This window comes from Cnephaeus nilssonii (assembly GCF_951640355.1).
Source record: "Cnephaeus nilssonii genome assembly, chromosome: 15".
Lineage (NCBI taxonomy): Eukaryota > Metazoa > Chordata > Mammalia > Chiroptera > Vespertilionidae > Cnephaeus > Cnephaeus nilssonii.
In genome coordinates this window covers 43,976,347-43,991,587 of record NC_137086.1, presented here as the reverse complement: position 1 = coordinate 43,991,587, position 15,241 = coordinate 43,976,347, and the positions used below count along the sequence as shown (strand labels likewise).

At 45.9% G+C, this 15,241-nt stretch overlaps 1 protein-coding gene and 1 long non-coding RNA gene across 3 annotated transcripts in view; one reads left to right on the top strand and one right to left on the bottom strand.

Moving 5' to 3' along the window:
• Positions 1–1,464: 1,464 nt before the first annotated feature.
• SPR (sepiapterin reductase) lies at positions 1,465–5,343 on the bottom strand. Its single transcript, XM_079791573.1, has 3 exons — positions 4,862–5,343; positions 3,991–4,281; positions 1,465–2,282 (listed from the first exon to the last, which is right to left on the bottom strand). Exons 1-3 carry the CDS (start codon positions 5,181–5,183, stop codon positions 2,092–2,094), a joined length of 804 nt encoding a protein of 267 aa, XP_079647699.1. The 5' UTR covers positions 5,184–5,343; the 3' UTR covers positions 1,465–2,091.
• LOC307111554 overlaps positions 5,073–15,241 on the top strand; it is a 33,753-nt gene continuing 23,584 nt past the window's right edge. The window contains exon 1 of one of the 2 annotated variants that reach the window (XR_013814604.1): positions 5,073–5,209. This is a non-coding gene — a long non-coding RNA (uncharacterized lncRNA). Of the gene's footprint in view, positions 5,210–5,404; positions 5,507–15,241 lie in introns of those variants that run through there. The other variant, XR_013814605.1, reaches the window with a different exon arrangement.

Below are 15,241 nucleotides of genomic sequence, written 5' to 3'. Positions count from 1 at the left end.
ACCCAGGCTGGCTCAGCCCCACCTGCAGAGGCAAACCTGACGTCCTCAGAGGCAGTCGGGCCATGTTGGAAACAACCTGAAGGAAGGTTTGCAGGAAGCATGTTAGTGCTCATCTGTTCTAAGGAAAGCCCAGGCAGGGAAGGGGCCCTGTCTGAGACCCCACAGCACCTCCATCACAGAGGGAAGTTAGACTGAGGGTTGTTGACTTCAAGGTTCATGCATGTCCCATAGGTCCAGGGAGTCCAAGACAAGGTGTCCAGACTGAACCCCGGACCCTACCGAGGCCCAGAACAGGAGCAGCACAGTGAGAGTTCTTGCCTCGGTTTAGCCGGCGGGAGGGCATCTGGGACACGAGGAAGAGATGAAGCGGCAAGTGGGGATCTGGGCTGGTCTGGATCTTGATATTAAAGGGCAATGAATAACAGTAGCGTCTATGGGGCAAATACTGTGCTTAACATTACAAACACTGGGGTATTTAATACAATGGCCCTTTAAGGAAGGCACCTGCTAATCCATTTTTTAGAGAAGGAAATTGAGGCACGGAGAAAAAACTTGCCCTGGGTTACAGCTGGTAAGTGGCAGAGCAGGAATCTTGTGTATAGCAATTTTGACTCCAGTGAGTAAAAAGGCTCTGCTGAGTGAAAAAAGAGCATAATTTGCTTGCTCCCTCCTAGGAAACCCAGCATGGCACGGCCAGCTCCAGCCCCGAGCCTCCCTCCAGCCAGAGGCATGGCCTCGGTGCGCCCTCTGCTGTGCACAGGAGGAACAAAGAACGTTCCCTCCTGCTGGGTCAGACCCAGGGCTGAGTCCTGGAGATGGCTGGCAGGGACCATGCTCTCCTCCCAAATACAGGCCAGGAAGGGGCTGGCTGACCACCACTGCAGAGCCCCCAGCTTGTCCACATCTATTCACCTGCAGAAGCGTGGGTTTGGTCCTACCCCTGGTTTCTCAAGGCTTCCCTCTCTTGGAATCTTGCCCACCTTCCCCTAAGGCATGTTGGTCCTAGGCCCATTCCAGGACCAGGACCATGGACCAGGTGGGTACAACCAGGAGGGCCCACAACAGGCCCCTGAGGAGGTGGGATCCATTCAGAGCATTGCCATGTGGGTAAGGGGTGGACTTGGGAATCCAAGAGAGCCAGGGAAATGACCCATCCCTAAAGGCTGGATCCTCATGAATAGCACAAGGGTGAGGAAAGGTTAGTCAAGACTGGGGTCACTACAGGCAAAAAAGCATGAAGGAACAGGTGTCTGGGAGTGTCCATCTTGGCCAACTTTGTTTGAACCTGGGCTTGCCACTGGGTGGGACTCAGTGAGAAGGGGCACACAGCCCCACAACTCCTCTGGAAATAAGGGCAGCACCCCATGTTTGGGTTCATTGCCTCAGGAATACCCCTGGGCCCAGCAAACCAGGGGATTAGTCATGGGCCCTGTATCAGAGGCATGACTGTACTCCTGACACTAATAAAGGACAATTCACACTTTATTTGTATCTGTTGACATGTACAAAAACTCTCAGCCCGCCACCCCCGATCTGGGGAACAAACAGTAGGTTCTGGAGGGAGAAGGTGTAAGAATGAGGCTTTGAAGTTCAATAGAAGGTCCTGTTACCCTGAGTAAAGGGCATCCATAGAGGCTGAAACTTCGCTGTCCTTCCTCCCCGCCAGGCCATCTGTGAATCTACTGGGCCCTCCTTTTTGCAGCAGCTTGCCCCCTTTTCCCCATGGACGGGCCATGGAAGGAGACCCAACCCCTTCTCTTCAGTGTTGCAGCTTCTTGTCCTCCTTTTGCCATCCTTAAAATTCTATTCCTGGAGAGAGAACACCAATGCCCACTAACTTCTCTCACCTAACTCCCATAAGCCTCCCCCTAACTCAGGGTGCTCAACACAGACCCCTAAGAACTGAGTGCCCCAGTGACCTCACAGCTGGCTGGGTCTGAGAGCAGGACAGTAGGCCCGAGTGCTTATCTGTGTAAAGCAGAGTTGGTGGTGCCACTGTGGCAAGATGTGAGGAGGCACAGGGCTTCTGGGTGTGCCCAAGAGTGGGGGGGGGGGGGGGGGAGAGAGCCCCAGGAAGCCAAGGGTATGGGCTTATTTATCATAGAAGTCAACATGGTCTCCGGACTTGAACGTATCTTTTTGAAGCAAGTTTAGCAGCTTCTGGGCTGACATCCTACAATCCACCAGCTCCCCCTTTGTCTTCAGATCCTGCAGCCTTTTCCGCAAGTCTGGGTCCAGAGAGTTCTCCCGGGCCAACTGCTGCATGTCTGTGTCCAGGGGCCCTAGGGGATAAAGAGCAGAAGATGAGGGGGCTCTGCTGTGTGTGTGAAGTGGGGTGGAGTCAAGTCGGGCCAGAGGCCACACTTTATCTTAGCTAACATGTGTGGTCAGTCACCACCAAAGGCTCCACTCTGTCACTATTGAGCTCAAATTCCAATGCCCACTGAACACGGTCCCTCTAGACCACCCTGTGTACAACCAAACTTATTATCTCCTGTCCAACCAGCATCTCCTCCTAAAGTGATGTCAGTGAACTCTTATAGACACTTCCTGTTTCTCATATCAGAACCATAGCACCCCAGAATCTGGAGTTAATGGGCTTCAGGGGCAGAAAGTAAAGCAATCTCGTGGCTGGAAAAGCCAGCCTCCTGATCCTTGAATGTCTTTCAACTACCTGTGCATTCCAGGTAAGTGGGGACTTGCTACTTTGCCCAACAGTGCCCGTCCCCCTCGCCCCCACTTTGGACACCTGTTACAACATTCTTTCAGAGACGGAAATGAAACCACGACCTTCATTCAGGCCCTGGCAGCCTTGCAAAAAGTTCAACTCCCTCCTAATTCCCAGAGTCCACTGGGATCTAACCCAGTCACATGGCATTCTGGAGTCTGCTCCACTCCTGGCTGTGGTTTTCATTTGCTCACTGTTGACTGAATAAGTCCTAGGCTGAGCTCAGATTGGGGGCTGAGCTGAATGTTGGCTGGAAGAGTAACTCAGTATGTGTGAGGGAGAACTGGGTACTGGAGAGCATGAGGAAGTAGAAATGGCACTGATCACGAATTTGGAGGTGAAGTTTGGTCCTGGCTCTGTCACTTCTGAACTTTGGTCAGGTCATTCTACCTTTTTGCCTCCAGGGTGACAAGAGGAATAGACTATTAGATCTCTAAGCTGCTCAGACATTAAACAATAGCTGTCACCACCTTCTAATTGCAGCAACCCTCAAGCCTCACTTTTAAGAAAGGCACAGTGGCATCATGGTAGAGTCGTGAGAAACCAAGCGTCACAAGATCCCCTACACTTTGACTTCTGTGAAGCCCCTATCGTATTTACCCCAGAATTTCCCCCACCCCCCACCAGTGTTCCAGCACAGTTCAGGCTGATATGGTCAGCATTCAACAATGTCTGTGTGCTCTTCATTCAACTAACATTTCCTGCAGACCGACTCAATGGGGGGGGGGGGGGGGGGGGGGCTTTGCTAGGTGCTGGAGACATGCAGGCATATTCCCTGCCTTCAAGGCTTTCCTATCAAGATAGAGAAGTAGACAAATGAAGTTAATATAGGGTGGTAAGTCCTATCTAACAATCAGAAGCGCTAACAATTAGATCGCATTTCACAATGAGGGATTTTCACATATATTACCTGATTCAGTCCTCCTAACTGCCCTGAGAGACAAGTAAAACCTCCCGTTTTACATGAGGAAATGGGGTACGGGCTGGAATTCAAGCCCTGACTCTCAAACTCTAATAGCTCAGACTTTCTGGTCCCATTCTCCAGTGCAGGCAGCTCCCTACTCTCTCTCCGGCCCTCTAACTACGGCTCCCTGCTCCTGCCAGGTCTAACCTCCTTGGGTCCTTTATTTCCCTTAAGGAACGATGGCTCATGATTCAGGGAACACTATATTTGGAGGGACCAGACTAGGCCCCTTGCCCAGCCCCCAGAGGGGAACCAGCTGGTTCTAGGGGGACAGGGATGGCAGTAATGTCCCACCTACCTGGAGCATAGCTCAGCACCCTCACACCAGGCTCCTCTGAGGCCAGGACCTTGAACATCATCTCACGGGCGGCCTTCCCCGCACAGTACAGTGTCCAGCCCTTGAAGGGCTCCAGAGCACAGAGGGAAGAGACGTTAACCACAGTCCTGCTGAGGCCAGGACTGTCTGGGAAGGCCCTCAGGATGCTGGACGTCAGGCAGAGCATAGACGTTAAGTTCAGAGCCCAGTAGCTGTTGATTTCAGCAGCATCAGCCAGGGTGGCGAAGCCTTTGGACACATCCCCAAGCGTGCCTGAAAAACCAGAACTTAAGAATCACCCAGTGCCAGCGGACTTTCTCTTCTCCCAGCCCTCCCCAAACTCCTCCAGACACCCCTTTCCCATCCAGACCTATCGGGAGTCGCCGCCCTAGTGCTTCTGAAGGCGTCTCTCCCTTGGCAGCTCTGCAGACACACACACCTGGGGCGCCCACTCACCCCAAGTTGCAGACGGAGAAGGCCCTGGTCTGGGGACTGGGGGAGAGCTCTGGGGCCATTTGCAGGAGCGGGGAAATTTCCTACCACGGGGAGACCCCACGCCCGGACTCGGGCCTCCGCCAGAGGGCGCTGAGCGAGACGATCGGGAAAGTTCCGCAGGGGCTCCAGGAAAACCTGGCCTTGAGCCGGGAGGGGCGGAGGGCGGAAGGCGAATGGTGGGAGGAGGACATGGAATGAGCATAGGGCAACAACTAGGACTTTCGGGCGCCTTTTCTGACTGCTAGCAGTCACCTTTCAAGTCCCCAGCGCCGGGGGCAGTGAGAGGGAGAAGGAACGAGACGCGGGGCGTTCCCAGCGCCCGCACGGGGGGCCGGTGCCCCGCCGGCGGGCGTCCTACCTGCGTTGTTGATCAGCAGCACTCGCTGCAGCCCTTCGGGCCTGGGGAGCTCGCGCACGGCGTCGACGAGCCGCTGCAGGCCGGCCTCGGCGCCCAGGTCGGCGGGCACCCGCACCACGCGCGGGCCGGGCCGCCCAGCGCCCAGCTCGGCCTCCAGCTGCCGCAGCGCCTCGTCGTTCCGGGCGTTGAGGACCAGCACGGAGCCGGGAGAGAGCAGCGGGGCCAGGAGGAGGGCCAGCACCCGGCCGAAGCCGCGGGAGGCCCCGGTCACCACGCACACCGCGCGCCCCAGGCAGCCCTGCTGGCCACAGCCGCCCTCCATGCCTCAGACTCCGCGGGCTCGCGCAGGTACCAGGGACCCCGGGGCGGGGAGGGGCGGGCCGCGAAGGGAGGGGGCGGGGACCAGGGCCTCAGCTCCCGGAGCGCCGCAGAGGAGGCGGCGCCAGGAAAGGGCTAAAGTTTAGCCGCTAAACCGAAAGGGCGGGGAATCGCGCCTCCCACGGCAAATCCTAGCCGGGCTCTGAGCTGGCACTGCTGCACCTTCAGCTCCCCGCCCGCACGCATTCTCCTCCCAAGTCCAGACCCAACTTCCTGGCACAAGTGACTTCCTCGTGGTCAGGCCAGCTTGCATCATGCTAGCATAAGGTGACCAGATTTTAACATTGGTAAAGCGGGACACCATTGTCGGGGGGGAGGGGGTTTGTGTGTCTTTTTTAAAAAAAAAAAAATACATTTTATTGATTTTTTACAGAGAGGAAGAGAGAGGGATAGAGAGTTAGAAACATCGATCAGCTGCCTCTTGCACACCCCCACTGGGGATGTGCCTGCAACCAAGGTACATGCCCTTGACCGGAATCGAACCTGGGACCCTTGAGTCCGCAGGCCAACGCTCTATCCACTGAGCCAAACCGGTTTCGGGCCGGGCGGGGGCGGGTTCTTGATTAAAAATTTGGTCTATATTGTAATCGCTTTTGGTTTTTTTAATAAAAGGAAATTCAATTCTTAGATCATCGTTGAACTTGCATCCTCTTTTCTTACTCATTATGTTAAAAATCTAAAAAAAATAATTTAAAATTATATTATATATTATTATATACATATTGCTTAAAAACACAGTAAGTAGGTACATAATTACATGAACATATTTTATTGTTAGTTTATAAATTAAATTAATTTGATTGTTATAAAGTAACTATATTTTAAAAATTATTTTAATCCTATATTTCTTTCTAAATAATGACAATACTAACTTGTATTATTTTTCCTCTGAATTTGCCATAATGTAAGTCGTAAGTGTCACTTTCAAGGTCGGCACTAGACTTTTTGCCGCCACTATAAAATATAAATAATACGAGTACTGTCTGCTAAATTCAAGAAAATTTATGTATTTATGAAATAAATAAATAAATTACTTACCTAAATTATCTGAATAGCTGATTTGTAATGACATCACTTGTTTAACTAGCTTACTAGCACGCAGTACGATGTGTATCGTCTGAGAGACAGTTACAAAATGTTTTCGTCGTTGCCAATCCCAAAAAATGCCATTGTTCATTAAGTCCAAACAATGGTGGTTGAATTCTAACAACTGATCAACAATGTGAACTTTGATAAGCAGTTCTCGATAATCAGTTCTCAACAATTATTTGTTATTATTAAAGTTTAACATAAAATTAACAAAAATAATATAAAACTCATATCCTGGCTAAATAGCCACATGGCCGCCGAAAACCGTATATTTCCTTCCTGTTCTCCCGCTGTTCCCTAGCTTGTCGTGCATTCTTTCCAAAAATCGGGACTTCTTTAAAACGCCGCGGGATGCGGGACAAATTGTTAAAAATCAGGACTGTCCCGCCAAAAGCAGGATGTCTGGTCACCTTATGCTAGCACCCTCTTTTAGCAAAAGCCCTAAATCAGTGATGGCGAACCTATGACACGCGTGTCAGCACTGACACGCGTAGCCATTTCTGATGACACGCGGCCGCTGAGGCGGCCGCATGCCGAGGATGAAACATTTGCTGCTCCTGAGGATGAAACATTTGCGACTAGAGTCTTGGAGTTAGTTTTTTCCTCAGAGTGACACACTACCCGAGTTATGCTCAGTTTTTTGGCGAAGTTTGACACACCAAGCTCAAAAGGTTGCCCATCACTGCCCTAAATGAAGCCCATGCCAAGTTAAGGTTTGGGGTCTCTACTGGGCTTAGGGAGCTCACCGCCCTGTGGGTTACAGGAGGTACCTTCGGGAGAACCCCAGTCGCTCCTCCAAGTGATGTAAAAACCTCTTCTTCCTTATCAGGCCCTAAGCATGTTGGTGCCAGTGCCAGATTTCTTACTCCTCCATTTCCTAAAGGCCTGTGTACCCCGGGATTCTGTGCCCACTCATGCTGCACTCTTCCTAGTGGGCAATTGAGTGGGCAATTGGATTTACTCCCAGCTTTAAGTTTATAGAGGTGGTCACCTAAGTCCTATCCAGGCCTGTGGTTCAGGAAACTCACATTTCGGTCTTGTACTTGTTGTCCATCTGTATTCCTTTTTAAAAATATATATTTTATTGATTTTTTTACAGAGAAGAAGGGAGAGAAATAGAAAGTTAGAAACATCGATCAGCTGCCTCCTGCACATCCCCTACTGGGGATGTGCCCGCAACCAAGGTACATGCCCTTGACTGGAATAGAACCTGGGACCCTTCAGTCTGCAGGCTAACCGGTTAGGGCTGTATTCCTTCTTTAGAAAAATGTCTACTCATATCTTCTGCCCATTTTTTTTTTAATTTAAATTTTTTGTTTGTTAATTCTCACCCAAGGATATTTTTCCATTGATTTTCAGGGAGAGTGGAAGAGAGAAGGAAAGACAGAAAGAAACATCAATGTGAGAGAAACATATTCATTGGTTGCCTTCTGCAGGAGCCGGGACCAGGGCTCAGGACTGGGAGGAGCATGCAACCAAAGTAGGTGCCCTTGACCGGAATCCAACCAGAACCCTTTGGTCCACAGGCCTACGCTCTATCCACTGTGTCAAACTGGCTAGGGCTCTTCTGCCCATTTAAAAAAATATATTTTTATTGATTTCAGAGAGGAAGGGAGAGGGAGAGAGAAATAGAAACATCAATGATGAGAGAGAATCATTAGTCAGCTGCCTCTTGCACGCACCCCACTGGGGATTGAGCCTGCAACCTGGGCATGTGCCCTGACCTTTTGCTTCATAGGTTGATGCTTAAACTCTGAGCCTCGCCAGCCAGGCTACCCATTTTTAAATTGGATTGTTTTGTGTTTGTTCTTATTTTATTTTTTTGCTGTTGATATGTATGAGTTTTTTATGTATTTTGTATATTAACCCCTTGTCAGATATATGATTTGCAAATCTTTTCTCCCACTCAGTAGGTTGCCTTTTCATTTTGTTGATAGTTTTTTTTTTTTACTGTACATAAGCTTTTAGTTTGATGTGGTCCCATTTGTTTATTTTTGCTTGTGTTGCTTTTGCTTTAGGTGTCAGTATAAAAAAATCATCACCAGGACCTGTGTCAAGGAGCTCACTGCTTATGTTTTCCTCTGGGAGTTTTATGGTTTCCAGTGTTGAGTTCAAGTCTTTAATCCATTTTAACTTAATTTTTGTGTACAGTGTAACATAAAAGTCCACTTTTATTCTTTTGTATGTGGCTGTCAAAGTTTCTCAACATCATTGATTGAAGGGACTGTCCTTTCTCTATTGTGTATTCTTGGCTCCCTTGTCATAAATTAATTGACCATATATGTGTGGGTTTATTTTGGGCTCTCTATTCTGTTCCATTGATCCACTAGTATGTGTCTGTTTTAATGCCAGTATCATACCGTTTTAATTACTATAGTTTTGCAATGTAGTTTGAATTCAGGAATTGTGATGCCTTCATCTTTGTTTTCCTTAAGAATTTTCTCTAGGAATTTTTAAAAGAACTCCAGATGATTCTAATGTGCAAACAAGTTTAGGGACTACTGTAATAGCAATTGGTAGTAACTTTTTTTTTAAGGTACAAATGCCTGAAAGGTAAGAAATGTTAAAATAGATTTGAAAGCCTAAATCTGATAAAGGACATTAGAAGAAAAATTGGTGAAATTTGAATAAAATCTGTAGATTAGTTACTAACCTTGCATCATTTTCTGATTTTGACCATTACACTGTTGTTATATAAGAGAATGTCCTTGTTTTTGGAAATACACTGAAGTATTTAGAGGTAAAGGGCATCTTATCTTCAACAAAATAGAATGAATAAAGCAAGTGTGGTAAAATGTTAATATTGGAGAAATCTGGGTTAAAGTGTGTAGGAGTTCTTAATACTATTTTTGCATCATTTTAAAAATCTGACATGATTTCTGAATAGCAAATTTAAAAAAAATTAACCTTACTGCCTGGCCGGTGTGGTTTGGTGGCTGAGCGTAGACCCATGAACCAGGAGGTCACGATTCAATTCCTGATCAGGTCACATGCCTGGGTTTTGGTCTCGATCCCCAGTAGAGGGTGTGCAAGAGGCAGCCAATTGATGGTTCTCTCATCATCGATGTTTCTATCCCTCTCTTCCTCTCCCTTCCTGTGTCTAAAAAAATCAATAAAAGCATATTTTTAAAAAATTAACCATATTTACAACCCAATAACAAAAAGACAAATTAAATTGAATTAAAAGAGTAAAAAATTCCATCCCTGGCCAGTGTGACTCAATTGGTTGGAGCATTGTCTCATACACCAAAAGGTCGCAGGTTTGATTCTCAATTAGGGGACATGCCCAGGTTGAAGGTTCAATACCCAGTTTGGATGTAAAGTTAGGCAACGATCAATGTTTCCCTCTCTCCCTCTCCCTCCCTTTTTCTCTAAAATCAATTAAAAAGAATATCTTCAGGTGAGGATTTAAAAAAAAATTTTTTTAAGTGGAAAAATCCAGAATGTGAGAGCATTGATCAGTTTCTTTGAGTCAGTGCATGAAAAAAAGGTCAGAACTGCTTCACACTAAAAAGACATAATAACTCAATATGTTTGGATTCTGATTCAAACAAAGCAATGTAAAAAAAAAACTACCTTTTTTAGATAATTGAGGAAATTTCAATATAGTTTGGGTATTAGATGATGTTGAGGATTTATTAATTTTAGGTGTAATAATGGAATATGGTTATGTAAGAAAATAATTAAATTTTTTAGACAAAGTAAAGTGATGTGAAGGCTGGCATATGCTTTAGAGTACTTAAGTAACAAAAAGGAAGGGAGGAGGAGATGCAAACAGGGATAGATAAAGCAGTGGAGGCAAAATCTTGATAATTATTGAATCTAGATTATAGGTATAGCTATGTAGGAAACCTGACAAGCTCAAAAGCCAGAGAAATAATTACACAAAATGATCTGATTATAAATCCCTAACTAGACAGGTCACAGTGGTAATCGCACCCCAGGCTTATATTTTTCTTACTAAAAGGTTAACCTTTATCTTAAAGGAGTCCCATTCATTGTTCTTATAAATCTAGGATACCAGACCTTGGAAATACCAAAGTAATCTTCTTTTCCAGACCCCTCAAGGCCTAACCAACCTCATAGGAGCATGTTAAATGTTATCTATTTCTATACACTGTAAATGGTAAATATTAACTCTACACACTGTATATGTTAAATGTTAACTATCCTGTACCCACTAATGTAAAAGTCTGTATCTCTCCATTTTGCTCTTTATCCAAGTCCTAGAGATTTGACTGCATTGCTTTCTCCCCACTCCTTAATCCACACCATCAAAGGATTTCTTTTTAAAAATTTTTTAAAAATATATTTGTATTGATTTCAGAGAGGGTAAGAGAGACAGAACATTAATGATGAGAGAGAATCATTGATCTGCTGCTGCCTGCATGCCCCCTACTGAGAATTGAGCTCGAAACCCAGGCATGTGCCCTGACCGGGAATCAAACCGTGACTTCTTGGTTCACAGGTGCACACTAAACCACTGAGGCACACCGGCCGGACTTCAACTTTCTGTTGTTGATAGGTATATTGTGGTCCATTATAGAATTCTGTTTCTTTTTTTAAAAAATATATATTTTATTGATTTTAGAGAGGACAGGAGAGGGAGAGAGAGATAGAAACATCAATGATGAGAGAGAATCATTGATTGGCTGCCTCTTGCACGCCCCCTACTAGGGATCAAGCCCGAAACCCAGGCATGTGCCCTTGGCTGGAATCGAACCTGGGACCTTTCAGTCCGCAGACTGACACTCTGTCCATTGAGCCAAACCAGCTAGGGTAATTCTCTTTCTTTTGTGTATATGTGAATATCTTCTATAATAATAAAAGTGTAATATGCAAATTGACCTAATGGCCAAACAGCAGAACAACCAGATGACCACGCTATGACACACACTGGTGCCAGGCCAGCCTAGGCGGGTACAATGTGATTGGTCAGGGGGCCCCACAATCGCCCCAAAGAGGGAGGCCCAGGCCCGTGACCAGTGGACTGAGGTGTGCGTGGGGTGGGCGGGGCCTCCCTCTGTGGGGCTATCAATTGCAGAGCCCGGCCAGGTGGGCAGGGCCTACTTCTTTGGGGCAATCGATCACAGAGCCCCATGATCGATCGCCCCAAGAGGGAGGCCCAGGCTACCTGGCTGGCAGTGCTGCGGCGGGTGGGTGGGGCCTCCCTCTGTGGGGCGATTGATCACGGGACTCCAGACTGCAAGAGGGCGCAGGCCAGGCTGAAGGGCCCCTCCCCCTCCCCCCACCCCCGCACCCCCCAGTGCATGAATGTCATGCACTGGACCTCTAGTTTCTCTAATAAAACATAATTTAAGCCCTGGAAACTGGTAAAAGTACTAGAATGTTCTACTATTTAATAGAATGCCCAAAAGACCTCTGAAAAGGTTAGAATAATTCCATACTGCAAATAGCATATAAGCATGTCCATTTCACCATATTAATTTTCTTTCATATCTTTAGGTTTTAGTAAGCTTGTGTATATTTATTTCTTTTGTGAGTTACTCATGTTCTTTGCCCATTTCTATTAGGCCTCCTATTTCTATGCTTTTTTGTGTGGTTTTTCCTTCCTTCCTTCCTTCCTTCCTTCCTTCCTTCCTTCCTTCCTTCCTTCCTTCCTTCTTTCCTTTCTTCTTTCCTTCCTATCTTTCTTTTGTTATCTCTTTATTTCTTTCTTTTAACCCAACTTTTTTGTTCCACTTACTTTTTTCCCTATTGATTTGGAAGTCTAAATGTAAACATTACATTTTGGGGGAAACAATGTGGCTGTGGATTTGCAGGCAAACAGGCCTGGTTGGAATCCTGTTTCTGCCTTTAACTTGTGCAACCTTGGCCAAGTCACGTGACGTGTTTAACCCTGATTATTTTATAAAATTGTTTGTTCAACCTTGCACAAATATTTGTTGAACACCTAACATGAGCCAAGAAATGGGCTAGTTCTGGCGAGGAACTCAGATAATCCCTATGTTCATAGAGCATGGAATAAAACAGCTAAATATAAAGCACTTAGTACATTGCCTTATTGTTGTTATTATTATGATACTAGAGGCCCGGTGCACGAAATTCGTGCATGGGGTGGGGTGGGGGGTGTTCCTCAGGCCAGCCTGCACTCTCTCCAATCCGGGACCCCTCGAGGGATGTCCGACTGCCCGTATGTCCAACAGGCAGTCAGACATACCTCTCACAATCCAGGGCTGCTGGCTCCCAACTGCTCACCTGCCTGCCTTCCTGATTGCCCCTAACTGCTTCTGCCTGTCAGCCTGATCACCCCCTAACCACTCCCCTGCCAGCCTGATTGATGCCTAACTGCTCCCCTGCCAGCGTGTTTGCCCTAACTGCCCTCCCCTTTAGGCCTGGTCACCCCTAACTGCCCTCCCCTGCAGGCCTGGTCCCCCCCACTGCTCTCCCCTGCAGGCCTGGGTCCCACCTAACTGCCCTTCCCTGCAGGCCCGGTCACCCCCAACTTCCCTCCTCTGCTGGCCTGGTCACCCCTAACTGCCCTCCCCTGCAGGCTTGATTGCCCCCAACTGCCCTCCCTTGCAGGCCTGGTCCCTCCCAACTCCCCTCCCTTGCTGGCCATCTTGTGTCAGCCATCTTGTGTCCACATGGGGGCAGGATCTTTGACCACGTGGGGGCAGCCATCTTGTGTGTTGGAGTGATGGTCAATCTGCATATTACTCTTTTATTAGATAGGATAGGGGCCTGGTGCATGGGTGGGGGTCAGCTAGTTTGCCCTGAAGGGTATCCCGGATCAGGGTGGGGGTTCCCTTGGGGTGTGGGGCAGCCTGGGTGAAGGGCCTGTGGTGGTTTGCAGGCCGGCCATGCCCCCTGGTGACCCAAGCAGAGGCCTTGGTATCTGGAATTTATTTACCTTCTACAATTGAAACTTTGTAGCCTGGAGCGGAGCCAAGCCTCCTGCTCGCTCCATGGCCGGCAGCCATTTCTTTTGGGGTTTGTGTATCTTCTATAATTTAAACTTTGTAGCCTGGAGCAGAGGCCTAGGCCAGCCAGGGCTGCAGAAGCTTTGCTTCCTTCATTGCCAGGAGCAACCCTTGCCTCCTGCTCTTTCCAGCTCAGTGGCTGCCGCCATTTCTTTTGGATTTGTTTACCTTCTATAATTGAAACTTTGTAGCCTTGAGTAAAGGCTTAGGCCAGCAATGGCAGGTGGAAAGCTTGGCTTCCTTTGTTACTGGAGAAACCCAAGCCTCCCTCCTGCTCTCTGTGGCTGTAGCCATCTTGGATGTTTTTTTTGCATATTTGCTTCTGATTGGCTGGTGGGCGTGGCTTGTGGGTGTAGCAGAGTTAGGGTCAATTTGCATATTACTCTTTTATTAGGTAGGATAATGATGACTCCATCTTATGAGAGATTTGGCACATTTTAATTCCTTCCTCCATACCTTCCCAGGCGCCAGTTTAACCCTTTGCACTCACTTGCTTTTTTCTCAATTCCTTTATTCTACTCAGGATTTAATTTTTTAAATACCCCAGATTTTACAAAGCGCGGCAGTAGAATAAAAAACTGGAGTTTCTTTTCATACAAACTTATTTATTTGGATTTTTTTATATTTCAAATTATTGATGCATTCAAAGAGTAATTTGCACTCGACATCTGAGTGCAAAAGGTTAAAAGATTTATGTGGCCTTTATATTTAACTTATTTATATTTAATTTTACACATTATATCTTCCTCTTCAGGAATTAGTTTTGACATCTTACTATTTCATCAGCATAGAAACCAAGTATTTAAGCATTAACTCTGTTTTCTGGTCTCAATGGTTATTTATATTTTTATCATATCATATCTTTCATATACTTGAGTTCTTTATTTTGATTAATTTCTCAGTCAGCTGGAATACTTGGTTGAGTTTGTTAGTTTCAGAGAATTTATATGAGTTGCTACTTTTTGAGCCCGTGAATGTATAAAAGTGTCTTTCTGTTGCCCTCTCTAATGAACAAGACTCTAATAAAGCACAGAATTATTGACTCATGAAATTTTAAATTTGACATGTTTTGAAATGATGTTCTATCACCTTTCTAATATCTAGTATGATCCCAAAAGTAGTCTAATGTTGCTCTGTTTTTTATTTTGTAGGTAATTCACTTTGTTTCTGGCTGGACCTACTTGCTATGCTTAGGTGTAGATTGTATTTTTATCATTTATTACACAAAAATTTATTGAGAATCTACCACATGTTCATAGTAATTTAAATTTAATGAGCCCTTTTGTTATGAAGACTCAAATCTTTCTTCAGTTTAAGAACATCTTTCTGCAACTTTACTCATTTTAGTCTCTTTGAGTAGAATTCCTACAAATAGTTCATTTGATCTCCTGGATCTACTTCCAAGTCTTTTATATTTTTACGTACTATCATATTAATCCATTTATTCTTTTCAGATGAATTGCATAAGTATTTCTGAGAAGTCTTTTATATCAATGTAGCTTTTTATTTTTATTTTTTTAGTTTTATATCACTGTAGCTTCCATCCGCAGTCGTTGCCTCCATAGATTCACCTTTTTGAATAAAGGGCTCCAATTGCCCACCAAGTGTAGGGATGGAGCATTATGTTGCAGTGAAGTTTTATGAGGAAGAAAACTCTACAATCATGTAAAACAGCGTCCATGCTGAAACAGTTTTGACCCAGATATAACAAGGAATGTAGACTATGAATAAAAGGAGAACATGTCAGAGAAAAATTAGATATTCTACACCTGTTCATTTCTTACTAACCAGATTTCAAAATAACAGACTTCACTTAAAAAATATTTCAAGAAGTTAGCTACTTCTACTTTTGAGTCCAGGCGAAAATTTAAACAGAAAGCCTGATAAAAGTGTTACTCTAAATTGCTAACTATTTTTTAGTGGTAGAAGATGAAGGATTTTTGGCATTTGATGAAGAAACAAAAATTTC

Coding starts and splice junctions, on each gene's coding strand:
- SPR (XM_079791573.1), bottom strand. CDS start 5,183: ATGGAGGGCGGCTGTGGCCAGCAGGGCTGCCTGGGGCGCGCGGTGTGC. Junction 4,282..4,861: donor GCTGCTGATCAACAACGCAG/GTAGGACGCCCG, acceptor CTGGTTTTTCAG/GCACGCTTGGGGATGTGTCC. Junction 2,283..3,990: donor GGTGCTGAGCTATGCTCCAG/GTAGGTGGGACA, acceptor TTTATCCCCTAG/GGCCCCTGGACACAGACATG.